Source organism: Lissotriton helveticus, chromosome 12 (genome assembly GCF_964261635.1).
Source record: "Lissotriton helveticus chromosome 12, aLisHel1.1, whole genome shotgun sequence".
Taxonomy (NCBI): domain Eukaryota; kingdom Metazoa; phylum Chordata; class Amphibia; order Caudata; family Salamandridae; genus Lissotriton; species Lissotriton helveticus.
The window spans coordinates 11,016,703-11,037,994 of NC_136073.1; the positions used below are offsets into that span (position 1 = coordinate 11,016,703).

A 21,292-nucleotide genomic window follows, 5' to 3' on the forward strand; every position below is an offset into this window, starting at 1 on the left:
GCCAAAGTCATCGAGAAAGCTGTCAACAACCAGCTCGCCGCCTTCCTCGAAACCAACAAATCCCTCGACTCCTCACAGTCCGGATTCCGAGCCAAACACAGCACCGAGACCGCACTCATCGCTGCAACAGACGACATTTGAACTCTACTGGACAATGGAGACACAGTCGCCCTCATCCTCCTCGACCTCTCCGCAGCCTTCGACACAGTCTGTCATAGCACCCTGTTACAACGCCTCAGTAACATCGGAATCCAAGGAAAAGCACTGGAATGGATCACCTCGTTCCTTGCCGGCAGAACTCAGAGAGTCCGCCTCCCACCATTCAAGTCAGAGGCCACTGAAGTCATTTGCGGCTGCCACAAGGATCTTCACTCAGCCCCACCCTCTTCAACGTATACATGAGCCCCCTTGCGGCCATCGCACGCCAACACAACCTCAACATCATCTCCTACGCTGATGACACTCAACTGATCCTCTCACTCAACAAAGACCCTAACACCGCCAAAACCAACCTTCATGAAGGAATGAAAGAAGTAGCCGAGTGGATGAAACACAGCCGTCTGAAACTGAACTCAGACAAAACAGAAGTCCTTATCTTAGGTACCTCCCCCTCCGCTTGGGACGACTCTTGGTGGCCAGAGGCCCTTGGAAAAGCATCCATCCCGACGGACCACGCACGGAACCTGGGCGTCATCCTTGACTCCTCACTCTCGATGACCAGACAAGTCAACGCCGTCTCATCATCCTGCTTCAACATTCTTCGCATGCTCAAAAAAACATTTCGTTGGATCCCCACCGAAACTAGAAAAACGGTCACCCACGCTCTGGTTACAAGCCGCCTGGACTACGGAAAGACCCTATACGCCGGCACCACCGCAAAACTTCTGAAAAAACTCCAACGCATCCAGAACGCATCAGCCAGACTCATACTAGACATCCCGCGTAAAGACCACATCTCTGATCACCTGAAAAACCTCCACTGGCTCCCCGTCAATAAGAGGATAACATTCCGCCTCCTAACCCACGCACACAAATCACTTTACGAACTTGGACCCGAATGCCTCAACACACGACTTTCCTTCTACACCCCCTCCCGCCAGCTACGCTCTTCCAACCAAGCCCTTGCTGCTGTACCCCGCATCAACAAAACCACCATGGGAGGAAGATCCTTCTCCTACCTGGCAGCTAAAACCTGGAACTCACTTCCCATTCACCTTCGCCTCACTCAGAACCACATTGCATTCAGAAAGCAACTTAAAACCTGGATTTTCGACCTGTAATTCCCCACCCTTCTTCAAGCGCCTTGAGACCCTCTGGGTATGTAGCGCGCTATATAAATTACTTGACTTGACTTGACTGACAGATACAGAGAGAGATGGATATGCAGACAGATGCACGGAGAGAGACAGACAGACAGACAGAGGTCCGTACGTACTTTTACACTCCCCGTGGTACATGAGTTGGAGGTCCGGCTGGCCCTGGCACCGTGCCACCAGGAGCTCACACTCGTCCTGATAGGTTCTGCCATCGGATCCACACACCGGCACCTCCGAGGCCACCTCGGAGCAGTCCGGGGCGCACGTGCAGCGTGGCCGCCCCTGCAGCATCTTGCACACCTTCTCGGCCCCGCACTGCACACCTTCGCAGGAATCTGGGGGTGGAAGGAACAGGCGTCAGTAGAGGTGTCAGGAAAGGGAATTTGCCAACAAGGGAATTGTTTGGAAATTATAGTGCAGGAGTTCGTATAAGTCGCATGTCCTAGAATGGTGACAAATAGAACTAAACTAGATGCACAAATGCCAAATAAATGACCATGTGAATTAATCAGAAAAGGGAGCACGCATACACAACTTCAGTTTTAGACAAAATTGACTATATTATTTGGATTTTCTTAAATGAATGCAGATTAACGGGCACATAGAACATAAACAGGAGGCCTGGGTGGAGTTCGCGGAGGGAAACATCCTTAACAACGCAGGCATTACCCCGCGCTGCTATTACGACGCTGCCTTTACGACGCTGCCTTTACAACGCAAGTCGTTACGACGACTTGCGCTGGAGGGCGCTATTGGATAGGGAATAGTTAATTTTCTATTCCAACACCTTCCCTACTGTAACGTGGGCTGGAGTTGGAGTAGAAAATTAAACTATTCCACTATCCAGCCCTTACAGCGCAAGTCGTTGTAACGACTTGCGTTGTAAAAACAGCATTGTAATGGCACGCGTTGTAAATGCCCGCGTTGTAATGCCGTACATCCGTTCGCGGATGCCGAACTCTACAAAGTGACCAAAAAGTCCACCACACTATGCGGAGTTCTGCAAGCCGTGGAGTGCCTTAGGTCGCACCATTCGCACTGATTTTTAGCGCCGCTCAAGAGGGCGCTGCTTCTTTCTGCCGCTCGAATCGATGTTCTACTCAAGCTACAGTTTTTTCAACACGAACAAAAGGTTTCTCAACGCGAGTGGTAGCAACCATCCGTGACCTACCGCATTGAGAAATCTCGCTGAGAGTTGGTCTGGAGCAAGATTTTCCTGACTCCCGCTGCCAATGTAGCACTCACCAAATTAACGTTGGCAAAAAATATAAATCTCCCCTTGCAGTCCTTGTCTTTAGTTTCTGAAAAGGCATTTGACCGTATTAACTGGCTATTCATGTTTCAAACTCTCCAATGGTTTGGTTTTGGGCCCTACTTTCTTTCTTATATTAAACTCTTGTACTCTTGTCCTAGAGCCAGTAGTTTTGTTAATAATCACTTTTCCCAATTTTCTTCTTTGTCTAGAGGCACTAGGCAGGGATGTCCCCTTTCTCCTTTGTATTTATCCTACGCCTTGAACCATTCCTAGAGCGTATTCATGTTAATTCTCAGATCGCTGGCTTCAAACATAACTCTGTAGAAACTAAAATATCTGCTTATGCAGATGATATATTAATTTATATGTCCAATCCTGTTGAATCTCTCCCTCATTTTATGGATGAAGTTCGATTATACTCCAGGGTTTCTGGTTACAAACTCAACCTCTCAAAGACGGAAGTCTTGCCCTTAAACTCTATATGTTATCAATTTATGTTTAGTGATACTAATTTTGCTTGGTGTCCTTCAAAAATTAAATACCTTGGACTTAGGTTTTCGTCATCCCTAAATGATACAATTAAATTTACGTCTAACGCATTAATAAATATAATCCAATTGCTCCTCCTTACTTTGTCTCCCATGTATCTTTCCTGGTGGGGCAGGTTAGATACCATTAAAATGATGATTGTACCTCATGTTTTATATACATTGTCTATGCTTCCTATCAGAATTCTCAATGTATATTTTTCTCGAATTAACTCTGTGTGTACAAGATTTTTGTGGAATAATAAACACCCACGAATTGCCCTAAACAAACTCATTTGTCCTAAAGATGAAGGTGGTGTGCGTTTCCCAAACTTTAAAGCTTAACATACAGCCTTTTTGATTAAACAATCCTTTGCATTAGCTTATGATTTTGTGGATATTCCTGTTACCAGATGGGTCCTTTTTGAACGCTCCTTATTAAAAGATTTTTCTTCTCAACATGTAATCTTTATGTCAAACTGCACCTTTTTGTCCACTAACCCAGTTTTAAAATACTCCCAGAATTTATTATATAACACTTTTTCTAAGGATTTCACTCCTCTTCAATGTTTTTTGTCCTCCTCTGTATGGTGTAATACATTTCTTAAATATAAAGGCAAATCATTCTACTACAAATACTGGAAAGAAAAGGGTATTATTTATGTTCATCAGTTACTTCACAATTACTCTATTGTTCCCTTTCATGCCTTACAAACAAGCTATCAATTACCTGACTCTCTTCCTGAGTATAATATTATTGTTAATGCCATTCAATCTCACGTAACCACTTTTTCCCTTCCACCTCACACACCGTCTATATCCCCTTCTACTCCTCTATACCCCTTATTTTCTACTCACAGACCTAAAGCCGCTCTTGTATATAAGTTATTGTTATCAAATATTATTGAAAGACCGAAGTCCCATATTGAGACTGCATGGGAAACTGATGTGTCCGTTTCTTTTACTATTGTAACCTGGGATAAACTATGGTCCAAGTTATTCAGAATTTCTGCTGCAGCTCGTATAACCCAATCTTTGTATTTTATTTACCATAGAACTATTCTTACTCCTGTTAGTATTTGTAAATTTTCACCAACCTCTTCTCCATTATAAAGCGTGGCTGGGTAATGCCTTGCGCAAAACCAATAGCAGTAAAGAGAACAAGTTATGTAATAGTAAATGCTCTAGGGGACACATAGGCAACGACCACTGACGTGTCAAACCTATCTCCTGTAAAACAGAAGAAATAACTGTGACACATAGGCAACGACCACTGACATGCCAAACCTATCTCCTGTAAAACTCATTGACGGCGTTCGAACGATGGCGGGAGCACTCTCCGGGACCTGAATTAGAATCCTTTACACCATGTTTCAAACTGTGGACCTGTACTTCCAGTCCACTAAAGATTTAAATGAAATTTGATCTGATATACTGATTGGACTTGAATAAATTAGTCCATAATAAGAATATCCGTGTGATTTGATTAGGTGCTACTTGGAATATTACATATACGACGGAACCTTAGCGTTTCTTTTAGACCACTATACAATTTTTTCGAGACCGTACTTCATACATTGAAGCTATTATGATGGGAACTCTATAAAAGATACTGGCCCTGAGGAAGTCGTTGGGTGATTTACCCCAAGACGAAACACATGTTGGCTGTTTTTCTGTTTGGCTACATTGGATGATCCCAACTATACAGGATCAACTATTGGGATCGACTTTCCTAAAAGAAAATAAAGACTTTTTCATTTGAATGACATTATCTGGAGGACTTTTATTGGACTGAAATTCCTTTTCAAATACTGTGCATGATTGCTCGGGTACAAAGTTGTGTTTTCTCTTCTCCAATATGTTGGTCATGTTCCACTGACACGGGCACGTTAAAACATCAGCTTTATGAATGTTCTAATGTTTTATCCTTTTGGAACTCTGTTTGGAATATTTGCATGTTAGTATTTAAATGTAATGCTACTTTGACACTACAGAATGTTTTTCTAGGTTCCTTATCACCTGATGTTGCTGATGTATCTTCTGTTTCCAAATTATTTGATCTTTTTGTTGCATTCGCTTTTAAAGTTATTCTATCGTCCTGGAAAGACAATTCTAAAATATCTTTACTAACTTGGTGGGATTTTATTTGTGATGAGCATAGGTTTGCTACTGTTTCCTCCTCTTCTCTTTCTCAAAAAATTTAATCTGATCTTCTTTGGCTTCCTTTCGGTACATATCTTTCCTCTCATTCTCCTATACATTAATGCTTTCTCTTCTCTATAATGTTCTCCCACACCATTTTGGTTCTTCCTCTCCTTCCTTTTTCTCTGTCTTTCTTTTCCTCTTTCTATCTCTCTCTTTCCTACTTTCTTTTCCTTCCTCTCTCTTCTTTTAATTATAATATTCCTATTTTATCATATGTTATTTGACTGCTGGTTTATTTTAATTATGTTATGTATGTTTTATTATGGCTTATACCCTTTCCCCATTTTATTGTTTCCATTTTCTCTTTTATCTTATGTGTTTGAAAACTTAATAAAAACTTCTTAAACAAAAAAAACTGCAATGGTGTACATGAAAGAAACTATCACCAAAGAAAACCGAGGTTTAAGCTTATCCTCCCACCTAATGAATTGACAGACTGTCCAACATATGATTTGGTAAAAAATGCCAACTTGAAGGTTAAGATGATTATAACTACTGTCCGTCCTGAAGAGCAGCCTCTGAACAGACACAAAAAGGGGCATCCATTAACCTTACTGGCGATACAGGAAAGTGAAAAAGAATCTTCCAAAAACTTCTAGGAACAGATTTTAGCTGGTGCAGAACACAGTGGCTAGAGTTGTGGTGAATATGAGGACACTGAATGTGCGTCCTCTGGGCTAGCTGTGTCCGCTGGGATAGTTGAACTTCACTGGGACATCCGGTCTGTGTCCTCTGGGCTAGCCAAACTATACTGGGACATCCAGCCTGTCACTTCTGGGCTAGCCGAACTGCACAGTGACATTCAGTCTGTCACCTCTGGGCTAGCCGAACTGCACAGTGACATTCAGTCTGTCACCTCTGGGCTAGCCGAACTGCACCGGGACATTCAGTCTGTCACCTCTGGGCTAGCCGAACTGCACAGTGACATTCAGTCTGTCACCTCTGGGCTAGCCGAACTGCACTGGGACATTCAGTCTGTCACCTCTGGGCTAGCTGAACTGCACAGGGACATTCAGTCTGTCACCTCTGGGCTAGCCGAACTGCACAGTGACATTCAGTCTGTCACCTCTGGGCTAGCCGAACTGCACCGGGACATTCAGTCTGTCACCTCTGGGCTAGCCGAACTGCACAGTGACATTCAGTCTGTCACCTCTGGGCTAGCCGAACTGCACAGTGACATTCAGTCTGTCACCTCTGGGCTAGCCGAACTGCACCGGGACATTCAGTCTGTCACCTCTGGGCTAGCCGAACTGCACAGTGACATTCAGTCTGTCACCTCTGGGCTAGCCGAACTGCACAGGGACATTCAGTCTGTCACCTCTGGGCTAGCCGAACTGCACAGGGACATCCAGCCTGTCTCCTCTGGGCTAGCCGAACTGCACAGGGACATCCAGTCTGTCACCTCTGGGCTAGCCGAACTGCAAAGGGACATTCAGTCTGTCACCTCTGGGCTAGCCGAACTGCACAGGGACATCCAGTCTGTCACCTCTGGGCTAGCCGAACTGCACAGGGACATTCAGCCTGTCACCTCTGGGCTAGCCGAACTGCACAGGGACATCCAGCCTGTCTCCTCTGGGCTAGCCAAACTGCACAGTGACATCCAGCCTGTCTCCTCTGGGCTAGCCAAACTGCACAGTGACATCCAGTCTGTCACCTCTGGGCTAGCCAAACTTTACCGGGATATCCAGTCTGTCACCTCTGGGCTAGCCGAACTGCACAGGGACATTCAGTCTGTCACCTCTGGGCTAGCCGAACTGCACAGGGACATTCAGCCTGTCTCCTCTGGGCTAGCCAAACTGCACAGGGACATTCAGTCTGTCACCTCTGGGCTAGCCGAACTGCACAGGGACATCCAGCCTGTCTCCTCTGGGCTAGCCAAACTGCACAGTGACATCCAGCCTGTCTCCTCTGGGCTAGCCAAACTGCACAGTGACATCCAGCCTGTCTCCTCTGGGCTAGCCAAACTTTACCGGGATATCCAGTCTGTCACCTCTGGGCTAGCCGAACTGCACAGGGACATTCAGTCTGTCACCTCTGGGCTAGCCGAACTGCACAGGGACATTCAGCCTGTCTCCTCTGGGCTAGCCAAACTGCACAGGGACATTCAGTCTGTCACCTCTGGGCTAGCCGAACTGCACAGGGACATCCAGCCTGTCTCCTCTGGGCTAGCCAAACTGCACAGTGACATCCAGCCTGTCTCCTCTGGGCTAGCCAAACTGCACAGTGACATCCAGCCTGTCTCCTCTGGGCTAGCCAAACTTTACCGGGATATCCAGTCTGTCACTTCTGGGCTAGCCGAACTGCACAGGGACATTCAGTCTGTCACCTCTGGGCTAGCCGAACTGCACAGGGACATTCAGTCTGTCACTTCTGGGCTAGCCGAACTGCACAGGGACATTCAGTCTGTCACTTCTGGGCTAGCCGAACTGCACAGGGACATCCAGCCTGTGTCCGCAGAGGTAGACAAACTTCACTAGGACATCAGGTTTTTATCCTCTGGGCTAGCGGAACTGCACAGGGACATCCAACCCCTTTTTCAGGGAAAGCCCACCCATATTGCTCTTACTTCCAGTTGCCCTTCCTCTTCTCCATACAAGAGTTTATCTGCCCTTCTGGCTCACCTGCCGCTTTCTCTGGCTTTGGAGGCAGTCATTAAAGACAGGCTGGCTCTATCAACAGTCAAGAGCAAGTGAACTGTAATTAGCAGCAGTCATAAATAGGTGCACTGGGTCTCGAAGCAGTCAGTAGCATGTGGAGTGGGTCTAGAAGCAGTTGTTTGCAAGTGTTCTCGGACCAGAAGGCGTTAACATGTCACTATGTCAAGAAGCATTCAGATGAGGGCACATTGAATCTAGTAGCGTTCTTCAGCAGGTTGAAGGGCCTAGAAACACTCACAAAAGTGCAGTTGGCCTAGAAGCAGTCAGTCGCTGGGGCACATTGGAGAACACACAATCACCAACAGGCACAATCATCAGCAGATGTATTGGGCCTAAAATCAGTCGTAGGCGCCTAGCCTAAAAGCAGTGACAGGCAGGCTCGTTAAATCTAGAACCAATCAGTAGTAGGTGCAGTTGGTCTAGAAGCAGACTGTAGTGGGTGCAGCGGGTCTAAACGCAGTCAGTAGCAGATACATTGGGTCTAGAAGCAGTCATTATACGGTTAATTGGGCCTAGAATCATTTAGCTTGTGTTCTAGGTCTAGACTCAGTTATTTGTCAGTGCATTTGCTCTAGAAGCAGCAATTATCAGGTGCTTTGGGTCTAGAAGCAGCCACTATCAGTCACATTTGGCCTGGAAGCAGTTAGCTGGTGCGCTAGGTCTAGAAGCAGGTTATTTCAAATGCATTTGGTTTAGAAGCAGTCATTCTCTAGTGCATTTTTGTAGAAGCAGCCATTATCAGGTGCATTGCGCCCAGAAACAGTTGTCTGATGCACTAGGTCTAGAAGAAGTCATTATCAGGTGGATTGGTTCTAAAAGCAGTCATTATAAGGTGCATTCGGCCTAGAAGCATTTAGCTTGTGCACTAGTTCTAGAATCAGTCACTCTCCACTGTATTTATTCTGGAAGCAGACATTATCAGGTGCATTGGGACTAGAAACTGTCATTATCCGGTGAATTTGGCTTCTAGAAGCAGCTGTTAGCAGGTTCATTGGGTCTAGAAGCAGGTACACGGTGCATTGGGGCTGGAAGCAGTCATTATGAGGTGCATTGTGCCTAGAAGCATTTAGCTTGTGCACTAAGTCTAGAATGAGTCATTCTCTGCTGCATTTGTTCTAGAAGCAGCCATTGTCAGGTGCATTGGGTCTAGAAGCAGTCATTGTCAGGTACATTGGGTCAAGAAGCAGTCATTGTCAGGTGCATTGGGTCTAGAAGCAGTCATTGTCAGGTGCATTGGGTCTAGAAACAGACACAAACAGAAACACTGGGTTTAGAAGCAGTCAATAGCAGAGACACTGGGTCTAGATGAAGTTCCGAGCACCTGTGGTGGGTCAAGAAGTAATTGACTGGTGCACTGGGCCTAGAAATAGTGATGAACAGATGCACTGGGTCTAGAAGGAGTTATGAGCAGGGACACTGAGTCTATAATCAGTGATGAGTGATGAACAAGTGCACTGAGTCTAGAGGCAGTGATGGACAGGTGCAGTGGGTCTAGAAAGTGTCATAAATAGGGATACTGAGTCTAGAATCGGTGAACAGGTGCACTGGGTCTAGAAGCAAGGATACACAGGTGCAGTCGGTCTAGAAAGAGTGAAGAGCAGGGCTATTGAGTTTAGAATCAGTGATGAACAGGTGAATTGGGTCTAGAATGATTCATGATCAGGGGCACTTGGTCTAGAATCCCTGAGGAACAGGTGCAATGAGTCAAGAATAAATGATGAACAAGTGCACTGAGTCTGGAAGCAGTGATGAACAGGTGTGCCTGACCTAGAAGCAGTGATGAACAGATGTGCTGGACCTAGAAGCAGTGATGAACAGGTGTGCTGGACCTAGAAGCAGTGATGAACAGATGTGCTGGACCTAGAAGCAGTGATGAACAGGTGTGCTGGACCTAGAAGCAGTGATGAACAGGTGTGATGGGTCTAGAATCAGTGATGAACAGGTGTGTTGGACCTAGAAGCAGTGATGAACAGGTGTGCTGGACCTAGAAGCAGTGATGAACAGATGTGCTAGGCCTAGAATCAGTGATAAACAGGTGCACCGGGTCTAGAAGCAGTGATGAGCAGGTGTCTTAAGTCTAGAAGCAGTGATGAACAGGTGCCCTGAGTCTAGAAGCAGTGATGAACAGGTGTCTTAAGTCCAGAAGCTGTGATGAACAGGTGTCTTAAGTCTAAAAGCAGTGATGAATAGGTGCACTGGGCCTAGATTCAGAGATGAACAGGTGCCCTGAGTCTAGAAGCAGAAATGAACGGGTGTCTTAAGTCTAGAAGCAGTGATGAACAGGTGTCTTAAGTCTAGAAGCAGTGATAGACATGTGCACTGGGTCTAGAAGCAGTGATGAACAGGTGTCTTAAGTCTAGAAGCAGTGATGAACAGGTGCACTAAGTCTAGAGGCAGTGATGGACAGGTGCAGTGGGTCTAGAAGCAATGATGAACAGGTGCCTTGAGTCTAGAAGCAGTGATGAACAGGTGCACTGGGCCTAGAAGCAGTGATGAACAGGTGCCTTGAGTCTAGAAGCAGTGATGAACAGGTGCACTGGGTCTAGAAGCAGTGATGAACAGGTGTCTTAAGTCTAGAAGCAGTGATGAACAGGTGCACTGGGCCAAGAAGCAGTGATGGACAGGTGCAGTGGGTCTCGAAGCAGTGATGAACAGGTGCACTGGGTCTAGAAGCCATGATGAACAGGTGTCTTAAGTCTAGAAGCAGTGATGGACAGGTGCACTGGGCCGAGATTCAGAAAGGAACAGGTGCCCTGAGTCTAGAAGCAGTGATGAACACCTGCACTGGGTCTAGAAGCAGTGATGAACAGGTGTCTGAAGTCTACAAGCAGTGATGAACAGGTGCACTGGGTCTAGAAGAAAAGATGAACAGGTGTCTTAAGTCTAGAAGCTGTTATGAACACGTGTCTTAAGGCTAAAAGCAGTGATGAGCAGGTGTCTTAAGTCTAAAAGCAGTGATGGACAGTTGCACTGGGCCTAGATTCAGAGAGGAACAGGTGCCCTGAGTCTAGAAGCAGTGATGAATAAGAGCAGTGGGTCTAGAAGAAGTGATGAACAGGTGTCTGAAGTCTAGACGCAGTGATGAACAGGTGCCCTGAGTCTAGAATCAGTGATAAACAGGTGCCCTGAGTCTAAAAGCAGTGATGAACAGGTGCACTGGGCCTAGAAGCAGTGATGAACAGGTGTCTTAAGTCTAGAAGCAGTGATGAACAGATGTCTTAAGTCTAGAAGCAGTGATGAACAGGTGTCTTAAGTCTAGAAGCAGTGATGAACAGGGGCACTGGGTCTAGAAGCAGTGATGAACAGGTGTCTTAAGTCTAGAAGCAGTGATGAACAGGTGCACTGGGCCTAGATTCAGAGATGAACAGGTGCCCTGAGTCTAGAAGCAGAGATGAACAGGTGTCTTAAGTCTAGAAGCAGTGATGAACAGGTGTCTTAAGTCTAGAAGCAGTGATAGACATGTGCACTGGGTCTAGAAGCAGTGATGAACAGGTGTCTTAAGTCTAGAAGCAGTAATGAACAGGTGCACTGAGTCTAGAGGCAGTGATGGACAGGTGCAGTGGGTCTAGAAGCAATGATGAACAGGTGCCTTGAGTCTAGAAGCAGTGATGAACAGGTGCACTGGGCCTATAAGCAGTGATGAACAGGTGCCTTGAGTTTAGAAGCAGTGATGAACAGGTGCACTGGGTCTAGAAGCAGTGATGAACAGGTATCTTAAGTCTAGAAGCAGTGATGAACAGGTGCACTGGGCCAAGAAGCAGTGATGAACAGGTGCACTGAGTCTAGAGGCAGTGATGGACAGGGGCAGTGGGTCTAGAAGCAGTGATGAACAGGTGCACTGGGTCTAGAAGCCATGATAAACAGGTGTCTTAAGTCTAGAAGCAGTGATGAACAGGTGTCTTAAGTCTAGAAGCAGTGATGGACAGGTGCACTGGGCCTAGATTCAGAGAGGAACAGGTGCCCTGAGTCTAGAAGCAGTGATGAACAGCTGCACTGGGTCTAGAAGCAGTGATGAACAGGTGTCTGAAGTCTACAAGCAGTGATGAACAGGTGCACTGGGTCTAGAAACAGTGATGAACATGTGTCTTAAGTCTAGAAGCTGTGATGAACACGTGTCTTAAGGCTAGAAGCAGTGATGAACAGGTGTCTTAAGTCTAGAAGCAGTGATGGACAGTTGCACTGGGCCTAGATTCAGAGAGGAACAGGTGCCCTGAGTCTAGAAGCAGTGATGAATAAGAGCAGTGGGTCTAGAAGCAGTGATGAACAGGTGTCTGAAGTCTAGACGCAGTGATGAACAGGTACCCTGAGTCTAGAATCAGTGATAAACAGGTGCCCTGAGTCAAAAAGCAGTGATGAACAGGTGCACTGGGCCTAGAAGCAGTGATGAACAGGTGTCTTAAGTCTAGAAGCAGTGATGAACAGGTGTCTTAAGTCTAGAAGCAGTGATGAACAGGTGTCTTAAGTCTAGAAGCAGTGATGAACAGGGGCACTGGGTCTAGAAGCAGTGATGAACAGGTGTCTTAAGTCTAGATGCAGTGAGGGGCACTGGGTCTAGAATCAGTGATTAGCAGGAACACTGGGTCTAGAAGGAGTGATGGACAGGTGCACTGGGTCTAGAAGCAGTGATGAACAGGTGTCTTAAGTCTAGAAGCAGTGATGAAGAGGTGCGCTGGGTCTAGAAGCAGTGATGAACAGGTGTCTTACGTCTAGAAGCAGTGATAGACATGTGCACAGGATCTAGAAGCAGTGATGAACAGGTGCACTGGGCCTAGATTCAGAGATGAACAGGTGCCCTGAGTCTAGAAGCTGTGATCAACAGGTGTCTTAAGTCTAGAAGCAGTGATGAACAGATGCACTGGGCCTAGATTCAGAGATGAACAGGTGCCCTGAGTCTAGAAGCAGAGATGAACAGGTGTCTTAAGTCTAGAAGCAGTGATGAACAGGTGTCTTAAGTCTAGAAGCAGTGATGAACAGGTGCACTGGGCCTAGAAACAGTGATGGACAGGTGCAGTGGGTCTAGAAGCAGTGATGAACAGGTGCCTTGAGTCTAGAAGCAGTGATGAACAGGTGCACTGGGTCTAGAAGCAGTGATGAACAGGTGTCTTAAGTCTAGAAGCAGTGATGAACAGGTGCACTGGGTCTAGAAGCAGTGATGAACAGGTGTCTTACGTCTAGAAGCAGTGATAGACATGTGCACAGGATCTAGAAGCAGTGATGAACAGGTGCACTGGGCCTAGATTCAGAGATGAACAGGTGCCCTGAGTCTAGAAGCTGTGATCAACAGGTGTCTTAAGTCTAGAAGCAGTGATGAACAGATGCACTGGGCCTAGATTCAGAGATGAACAGGTGCCCTGAGTCTAGAAGCAGAGATGAACAGGTGTCTTAAGTCTAGAAGCAGTGATGAACAGGTGTCTTAAGTCTAGAAGCAGTGATGAACAGGTGCACTGGGCCTAGAAACAGTGATGGACAGGTGCAGTGGGTCTAGAAGCAGTGATGAACAGGTGCCTTGAGTCTAGAAGCAGTGATGAACAGGTGCACTGGGTCTAGAAGCAGTGATGAACAGGTGTCTTAAGTCTAGAAGCAGTGATGAACAGGTGCACTGGGCCAAGAAGCAGTGATGGACAGGTGCAGTGGGTCTAGAGGCAGTGATGGACAGGTGCAGTGGGTCTAGAAGCAGTGATGAACAGGTGCACTGGGTCTAGAAGCCATGATGAACAGGTGTCTTAAGTCTAGAAGCAGTGATAGACATGTGCACTGGGTCTAGAAGCAGTGATGAACAGGTGTCTTAAGTCTAGAAGCAGTGATAAACAGGTGCACTGGGTATAGAAGCATTGATGAACAGGTGCACTGGGCCAAGAAGCAGTGATGAACAGGTGCCCTGAGTCAAGAAGCAGTGATGAACAGGTGCACTGGGTCTTGAAGCAGTGATGCACATGGCCACTGAGTCTATAATTTGTGGTGAGCAGGTGCACTTCATCTAGAAGGAGTCATGAGCAGGAGCACTGGGTCTAGAATCAGTGACAAACAGGTGCAGTGCACCTAGAAGCAGTGATGGACAGATACACTGGGTCTAGAAGCAGTGATGAACAGGTGCACTGGGTCTAGAAGCAGTGATGAACAGGTGTCTTAAGTCTAGAAGCAGTGATGAACAGATGCACTGGGTCTAGAAGCAGTGATGAACAGGTGTTTTTAGTCTAGAAGCAGTAGCAGTGATGAAAAGGTGCACTGGGCCTAGATTCAGAGATGAACAGGTGCCCTGAGTCTAGAAGCAGTGATGAACAGGTGCACTGGGTCTAGAAGCAGCGATGAACATGTGTCTCAAGTCTAGAAGCAGTGATTAACAGATGCTCTGGGTCTAGAAGCAGTGATGAACAGGTGTCTTAAGTCTAGAAGCAGTGATGAACAGGTGCACTGGGCCTAGATTCAGAGATGAACAGGTGTCCTGAGTCTAGAAGCAGTGATGAACAGGTGCACTCGGTCTAGAAGCAGTGATGAACAGGTGTCTTAAGTCTAGAAGCAGTGATGAACAGGTGCCCTGAGTCTAGAAGCATTGATGAACAGGTGCACTGGGCCTAGATTCAGAGATGAACAGGTGCCTTGAGTCTAGAAGCAGTGATGAACAGGTGCACTGGGTGTAGAAGCAGCGATGAACAGGTGCCTTACGTCTAGAAGCAGTGATGAACAGGTGTACTGGGTCTAGAAGCAGTGATGAACAGATGTCTTAAATTGAAGCAGTGATGAACAGGTGCACTGAGTCTAGAAGCTGTGATGAACAGGTGCACTGGGTCTAGAAGCAGTGATGACAGGTGCCCTGAGTCTAGAAGCAGTGATGACAGGTGCCCTGGGTCTAGAAGCAGTGATGAGCAGGTGTCTTAAGTCTAGAAGCAGTGATGGACAGGTGCACTGGGTCTAAAAGCAGTGATGAACAGGTGTCTTAAGTCTAGAAGCAGTGATGAACAGGTGCACTGGGTCTAGAAGCAGTGATGAACAGGTGTCTTACGTCTAGAAGCAGTGATGAACAGGTGCACTGGGTCTAGAAGCAGTGATGAACCGGTGTCTTAAGTATAGAAGCAGTGATGAACAGGTGTCTTAAGTCTAGAAGCAGTGATGAACAGGTGCACTGGGCCTAGATTCAGAGATGAACAGGTGTCCTGAGTCTAGAAGCAGTGATGAACAGGTGCACTCGGTCTAGAAGCAGTGATGAACAGGTGTCTTAAGTCTAGAAGCAGTGATGAACAGGTGCCCTGAGTCTAGAAGCATTGATGAACAGGTGCACTGGGCCTAGATTCAGAGATGAACAGGTGCCTTGAGTCTAGAAGCAGTGATGAACAGGTGCACTGGGTGTAGAAGCAGCGATGAACAGGTGCCTTACGTCTAGAAGCAGTGATGAACAGGTGTACTGGGTCTAGAAGCAGTGATGAACAGATGTCTTAAATTGAAGCAGTGATGAACAGGTGCACTGAGTCTAGAAGCTGTGATGAACAGGTGCACTGGGTCTAGAAGCAGTGATGACAGGTGCCCTGAGTCTAGAAGCAGTGATGACAGGTGCCCTGGGTCTAGAAGCAGTGATGAGCAGGTGTCTTAAGTCTAGAAGCAGTGATGGACAGGTGCACTGGGTCTAAAAGCAGTGATGAACAGGTGTCTTAAGTCTAGAAGCAGTGATGAACAGGTGCACTGGGTCTAGAAGCAGTGATGAACAGGTGTCTTACGTCTAGAAGCAGTGATGAACAGGTGCACTGGGTCTAGAAGCAGTGATGAACCGGTGTCTTAAGTATAGAAGCAGTGATGAACAGGTGTCTTAAGTCTACAAACAGTGATGAAAAGGTGTCTTAAGTCTAGAAGCAGTGATGAACAGGTGCACACGGTCTAGAAGCAGTGATGAACAGGTGTCTTACGTCTAGAAGCAGTGATGAACAGGTACACATGGTCTAGAAGCAGTGATGAACAGGTGTCTTAAGTCTAGAAGTAGCGAGGAACAGGTGTCTTAAGTCTAGAAATAGTGATGAACAGGTGTCTTAAGTCTAGAAGCAGTGATGAACAGGTGTCTTAAGTCTAGAAACAGTGATGAACAGGTGTCTTAAGTCTAGAAGCAGTGATGAACAGGTGTCTTAAGTCTAGAAGTAGTGCTGAACAGGTTTCTTAAGTCTAGAAACAGTGATGAACAGGTGTCTTAAGTCTAGAAGCAGTGATGAACAGGTGTCTTAAGTCTAGAAACACTGGTGAACAGGTGTCTTAAGTCTAGAAGCAGTGATGAACAGGTGCACATGGTCTAGAAGCAGTGATGAACAGGTGTCTTACGTCTAGAAGCAGTGATGAACAGATGTCTTAAATCGAAGCAGTGATGAACAGGTGCCCTGAGTCTAGAAGCAGTGATGAACAGGTGCCTTAAGTCTAGGAGCAGTGATGAACAGATGTCTTAAATCGAAGCAGTGATGAACAAGTGCCCTGAGTCTAGAAGCAGTGATGAACAGGTGCACTGGGTCTAGAAGCAGTGATGAACAGGTGCCATGAGTCTAGAAGCAGGGAAAAACTTGTGAACTGGGTCTAGAAGCAGTGATGAACAGGTGCACTGGGTCTAGAAGCAGTGATGAACAGGTGTCTTACGTCTAGAAGCAGTGATGAACAGGTGCACTGGGTCTAGAAGCAGTGATGAACCGGTGTCTTAAGTATAGAAGCAGTGATGAACAGGTGTCTTAAGTCTACAAACAGTGACGAACAGGTGTCTTAAGTCTAGAAGCAGTGATGAACAGGTGTCTTAAGTCTAGAAGTAGTGCTGAACAGGTTTCTTAAGTCTAGAAACAGTGATGAACAGGTGTCTTAAGTCTAGAAGCAGTGATGAACAGGTGTCTTAAGTCTAGAAACACTGATGAACAGGTGTCTTAAGTCTAGAAGCAGTGATGAACAGGTGCACATGGTCTAGAAGCAGTGATGAACAGGTGTCTTACGTCTAGAAGCAGTGATGAACAGATGTCTTAAATCGAAGCAGTGATGAACAGGTGCCCTGAGTCTAGAAGCAGTGATGAACAGGTGCCTTAAGTCTAGGAGCAGTGATGAACAGATGTCTTAAATCGAAGCAGTGATGAACAAGTGCCCTGAGTCTAGAAGCAGTGATGAACAGGTGCACTGGGTCTAGAAGCAGTGATGAACAAGTGCCCCGAGTCTAGAAGCAGTGATGAACAGGTGCACTGGGTCTAGAAGCAGTGATGAACAGGTGTCTTACGTCTAGAAGCAGTGATGAACAGATGTCTTAAATCGAAGCAGTGATGAACAGGTGCCCTGAGTCTAGAAGCAGTGATGAACAGGTGCCTTAAGTCTAGAAGCAGTGATGAACAGATGTCTTAAATCGAAGCAGTGATGAACAGGTGCCCCGAGTCTAGAAGCAGTGATGAACAGGTGCACTGGGTCTAGAAGCAGTGATGAACAGGTGCCATGAGTCTAGAAGCAGTGATGAACTTGTGCACTGGGTCTAGAAGCAGTGATGAACAGGTGCCATGAGTCTAGAAGCAGTGATGAACTTGTGCACTGGGTCTAGAAGCAGTGATGAACAGGTGCACTGGGTCTAGAAGCAGTGATGAACAGGTGTCTTAAGTCTTGAAGCAGTGATGAACAGGTGTCTTAAGTCTAGAAACAGTGATGAACAGGTGTCTTACGTCTAGATGCAGTGATGAACAGATGCACTGGGTCTAGAAGCAGTGATGAACAGGTGTTTTTAATCTAGAAGCAGTAGCAGTGATGAAAAGGTGCACTGGGCCTAGATTCAGAGATGAACAGGTGCCCTGAGTCTAGAAGCAGTGATGAACAGGTGCACTGGGTCTAGAAGCAGTGATGAACATGTGTCTCAAGTCTAGAAGCAGTGATGAACAGGTGCCCTGAGTCTAGAAGCATTGATGAACAGGTGCACTGGGCCTAGATTCAGAGATGAACAGGTGCCTTGAGTCTAGAAGCAGTGATGAACAGGTGCACTGGGTGTAGAAGCAGCGATGAACAGGTGCCTTACGTCTAGAAGCAGTGCTGAACAGGTGTACTGGGTCTAGAAGCAGTGATGAACAGATGTCTTAAATTGAAGCAGTGATGAACAGGTGCACTGAGTCTAGAAGCTGTGATGAACAGGTGCACTGGGTCTAGAAGCAGTGATAACAGGTGCCCTGAGTCTAGAAGCAGTGATGACAGGTGCCCTGGGTCTAGAAGCAGTGATGAGCAGGTGTCTTAAGTCTAGAAGCAGTGATGGACAGGTGCACTGGGTCTAAAAGCAGTGATGAACAGATGTCTTAAGTCTAGAAGCAGTGATGAACAGGTGCACTGGGTCTAGAAGCGGTGATGAACAGGTGTCTTAAGTCTAGAAGCAGTGATGAACAGGTGCCCTGAATCTAGAAGCAGTGATGAACAGGTGCACTGGGCCTAGATTCAGAGATGAACAGGTGCCTTGAGTCTAGAAGCAGTGATGAACAGGTGCATTGGGTCTAGAAGCAGCGATGAACAGGTGCCTTAAGTCTAGAAGCAGTGATGAACAGGTGTACTGGGTCTAGAAGCATTGGAGTGTTTATGTTACCAAACACCAGACTATTGGCAACAAGCATAATGCAATACAAAAATAATCAACGTCTATATGTTTATGTATGTCATTATATGTGATGGTGTTTTGTCCTCCCATTTCCTTACAGGATTTTTTCGCTCCTGTGATACTCAGTGAGCTGCCACGGACAAGAACCGTGAGTTAACAAAGATTTTTGTCTAATTTTTCACATATAGAGCCTCACGGGAGGGTGCGCCTTAATGAGCACACACCACCGGTGGCCTTTCTTTCTACTTTTAGGTCCAGACGAATGCTGAGCGAATACGCATACAGAACAGCAGAAACATGTTGACCACTGATCAAAGGACACAGGTTTTCCTAAATTAGAACCTAGTCGGTCCGCCTTCACTGTTTTTAATAATACGGGTTGACCTATATTAAAATATTTTTGGGTTTCAACCTTGTATTTTTTAACTTACACTCACAGTTAATTCCACAATTCATTTAGAGCACTGTTGCACTCAACACATCCAGCTCCGCTGTAACACAGGCGTTGTAGCACGCTGGGGAGGTATTCGGCCACCCCAGCGGGGACCCAATGATGAAGCATGTCACCAATTAGTGGTGAGTGAGGGTCCTTTTACAAAGAAAGAATCGTTTTTTCCAATAGGCATCTTTGGTTTATGGGGGGTGTTATAATTTGTATTTTTTAACTAGAGACTAGCTCAGTCACTCTCGTGTTTTCAAAGTCACTCCTTAGTTGTTTAGTAAATAGAAGCAGTGATGAACAGGTGCACTGTGCCTAGAAGCAGTGATAAACAGGTGTATTATGTCTAGAAGCAGCGATGAACAGGTGCACTGTGCCTTGAAGCAGTGATGAACAGGTGTCTTATGTCTAGGTGGAGTGATGAACAGGTGCACTGTGCCTTGAAGCAGTGATGAACAGGTGCATGGGGTCTAGAAGCAGTGATGAACAGGTGCACTGTGCCTTGAAGCAGTGATGAACAGGTGCATGGGGTCTAGAAGCAGTGATGAGCAGGTGTCTTAAGTCTAGAACAGGTGCACTGGGCCTAGAAGCAGTGATGAACAGGTGCATGGGGTCTAGAAGCAGTGATGAACAGGTGCCCTGAGTCTAGAAGCAGTGATGAACAGGTGTCTGAAGTCTAGAAGCAGTGATGAACAGGTGCACATGGTCTAGATATTTTGATCAACAGGTGCACTGGGCCTAGAAGCAGTGATGAACACGTGCAGTGAGTCTAGAAACAGTCATACGCATAGGCTCTAATTTTCGAAGCAGTTATTCATTTATTTATTAATTCTTGAAGTTTTGTACGGTGTTTCTATCTCTCCAGAGGAGTTTCTTGGAGATAATAAACAGAGAACAGGTCCTGCACCTGCAAGGGCCAGGCATGAAGTGATTAGAGGGTAGATCATGTCTGAATTCTTTCCTGAACTGTACCAATGACGTCTGGGTTCCAATCGCAAGGCGCGGTGTCGACGGTTGCGCCCGGTGTCATTATGGAGCGCACGCTGCCCACAGGCAGTAATGAACAGGTAGATTAGGCCTGGACCCAGACCTGGCCATGTGCAGTAATATGGCAGTTCAAAGGGTGTAGAAGCAGGCATGGGCACATGCACTGAGCAGGCAGTTGATATGAGTGTTTCTTCACAGAGAAACAGTCACCATCCAGTGCCAACGAAACAACTGTGGTGAACAATTGAAAGACATGTTGTGTCATGTATCATTTGTATGAATCGACCTGTCATTAGTGCACAAACCTGCTACCACCGGGTATAATCCCGCTTATTAGCACATAAGGCTCAGGCTGGCGGTAATGACAGAGTAATGCTAATACCACACTAGGCTGTTACTGCCAGAGTTCGCACAAACCTCTGAATGAGCTCCTGACTCTCATATGAATTTGGAATTAATTAACAGATCTTATATTTCTATGTAGCCCCCAATAGTTGTCTGGTTTCAGGTGTGACGTGCACGAGGCGCCCGATTATACGCCCAACAGCCTGGTTAATGGAATCCTGCACAAGGAGCCGCAGACCGGGCTTTGAGGCGGGTTGCACTGGTCTCTTATTTGCAATCATCGAATCTCAGAAGAAGTACCTTTTCAGTGGCAATGAGCATCTGTACACCTTTCTTCCTCTATGAGGGTGTCTGACCCCTGACTAAGGGCTGCTGGTAATCAATGTGCTCTGAATGGCTGTCTGTTGAACTTGGCCCTTTTCCCCCCAAATGTTTCGCTTTTACCCCCCTAATTGTAGGATGTCTCCCCCATGGTGAATAAAGTGTATAGGCCATGTGAGGTACGAGATGCCCTCGTTAATGTTAAATGTCATGCAATAGTGTGTGCACTGATTTAACCCCCATTGTAAACGTGTACCCTGGTGAAATGCTGCATTTGTGTTTTGCATTTGAAATGGCTGCCAAGGCTATGTGTGTGCCACCTGACTGCAATAGGTTAGCGGTCTAGTTGTTAGGTACCCAGCCACCCCAGCATTTGGAGGGAAAGCCTGGCACCCAGGGTGCTCTACTCCTCCCCCTGAGTCAGTTTAGACTAGTTTGCCACAGGATTCCAGAAGGTTCTGGCACTGTCCGGGAGGAGGGTATAAATAAGGGGGATGTGCCACCATGTGCTGAGACAGAGCTGGGACAGGAAGGCGAGAGGACCTGCTGCCAGGGGATACCACCACTTGGGCCTGTGTGCTGGGCCCTGCACCCTTCTGGAACCCCCCTACTGTCCCCAGGGCTTGTTAAGCCCCACTTCAGGAGTTCAGGCTGCCGTGTGGGAGTAGGGCCACGCTGC

The 21,292-nt window shown here is 46.6% G+C and overlaps 1 protein-coding gene across 1 annotated transcript in view; it reads right to left on the reverse strand.

Annotated features, from left to right (window-relative positions):
* FSTL3 (follistatin like 3) overlaps positions 1–21,292 on the reverse strand; it is a 91,376-nt gene that overhangs the window by 33,732 nt on the left and 36,352 nt on the right. The window contains exon 3 of the mRNA XM_078669047.1: positions 1,436–1,651. Coding sequence (XP_078525173.1) covers positions 1,436–1,651 — 216 coding nt within the window. The remainder of the gene's footprint in view (positions 1–1,435; positions 1,652–21,292) is intronic.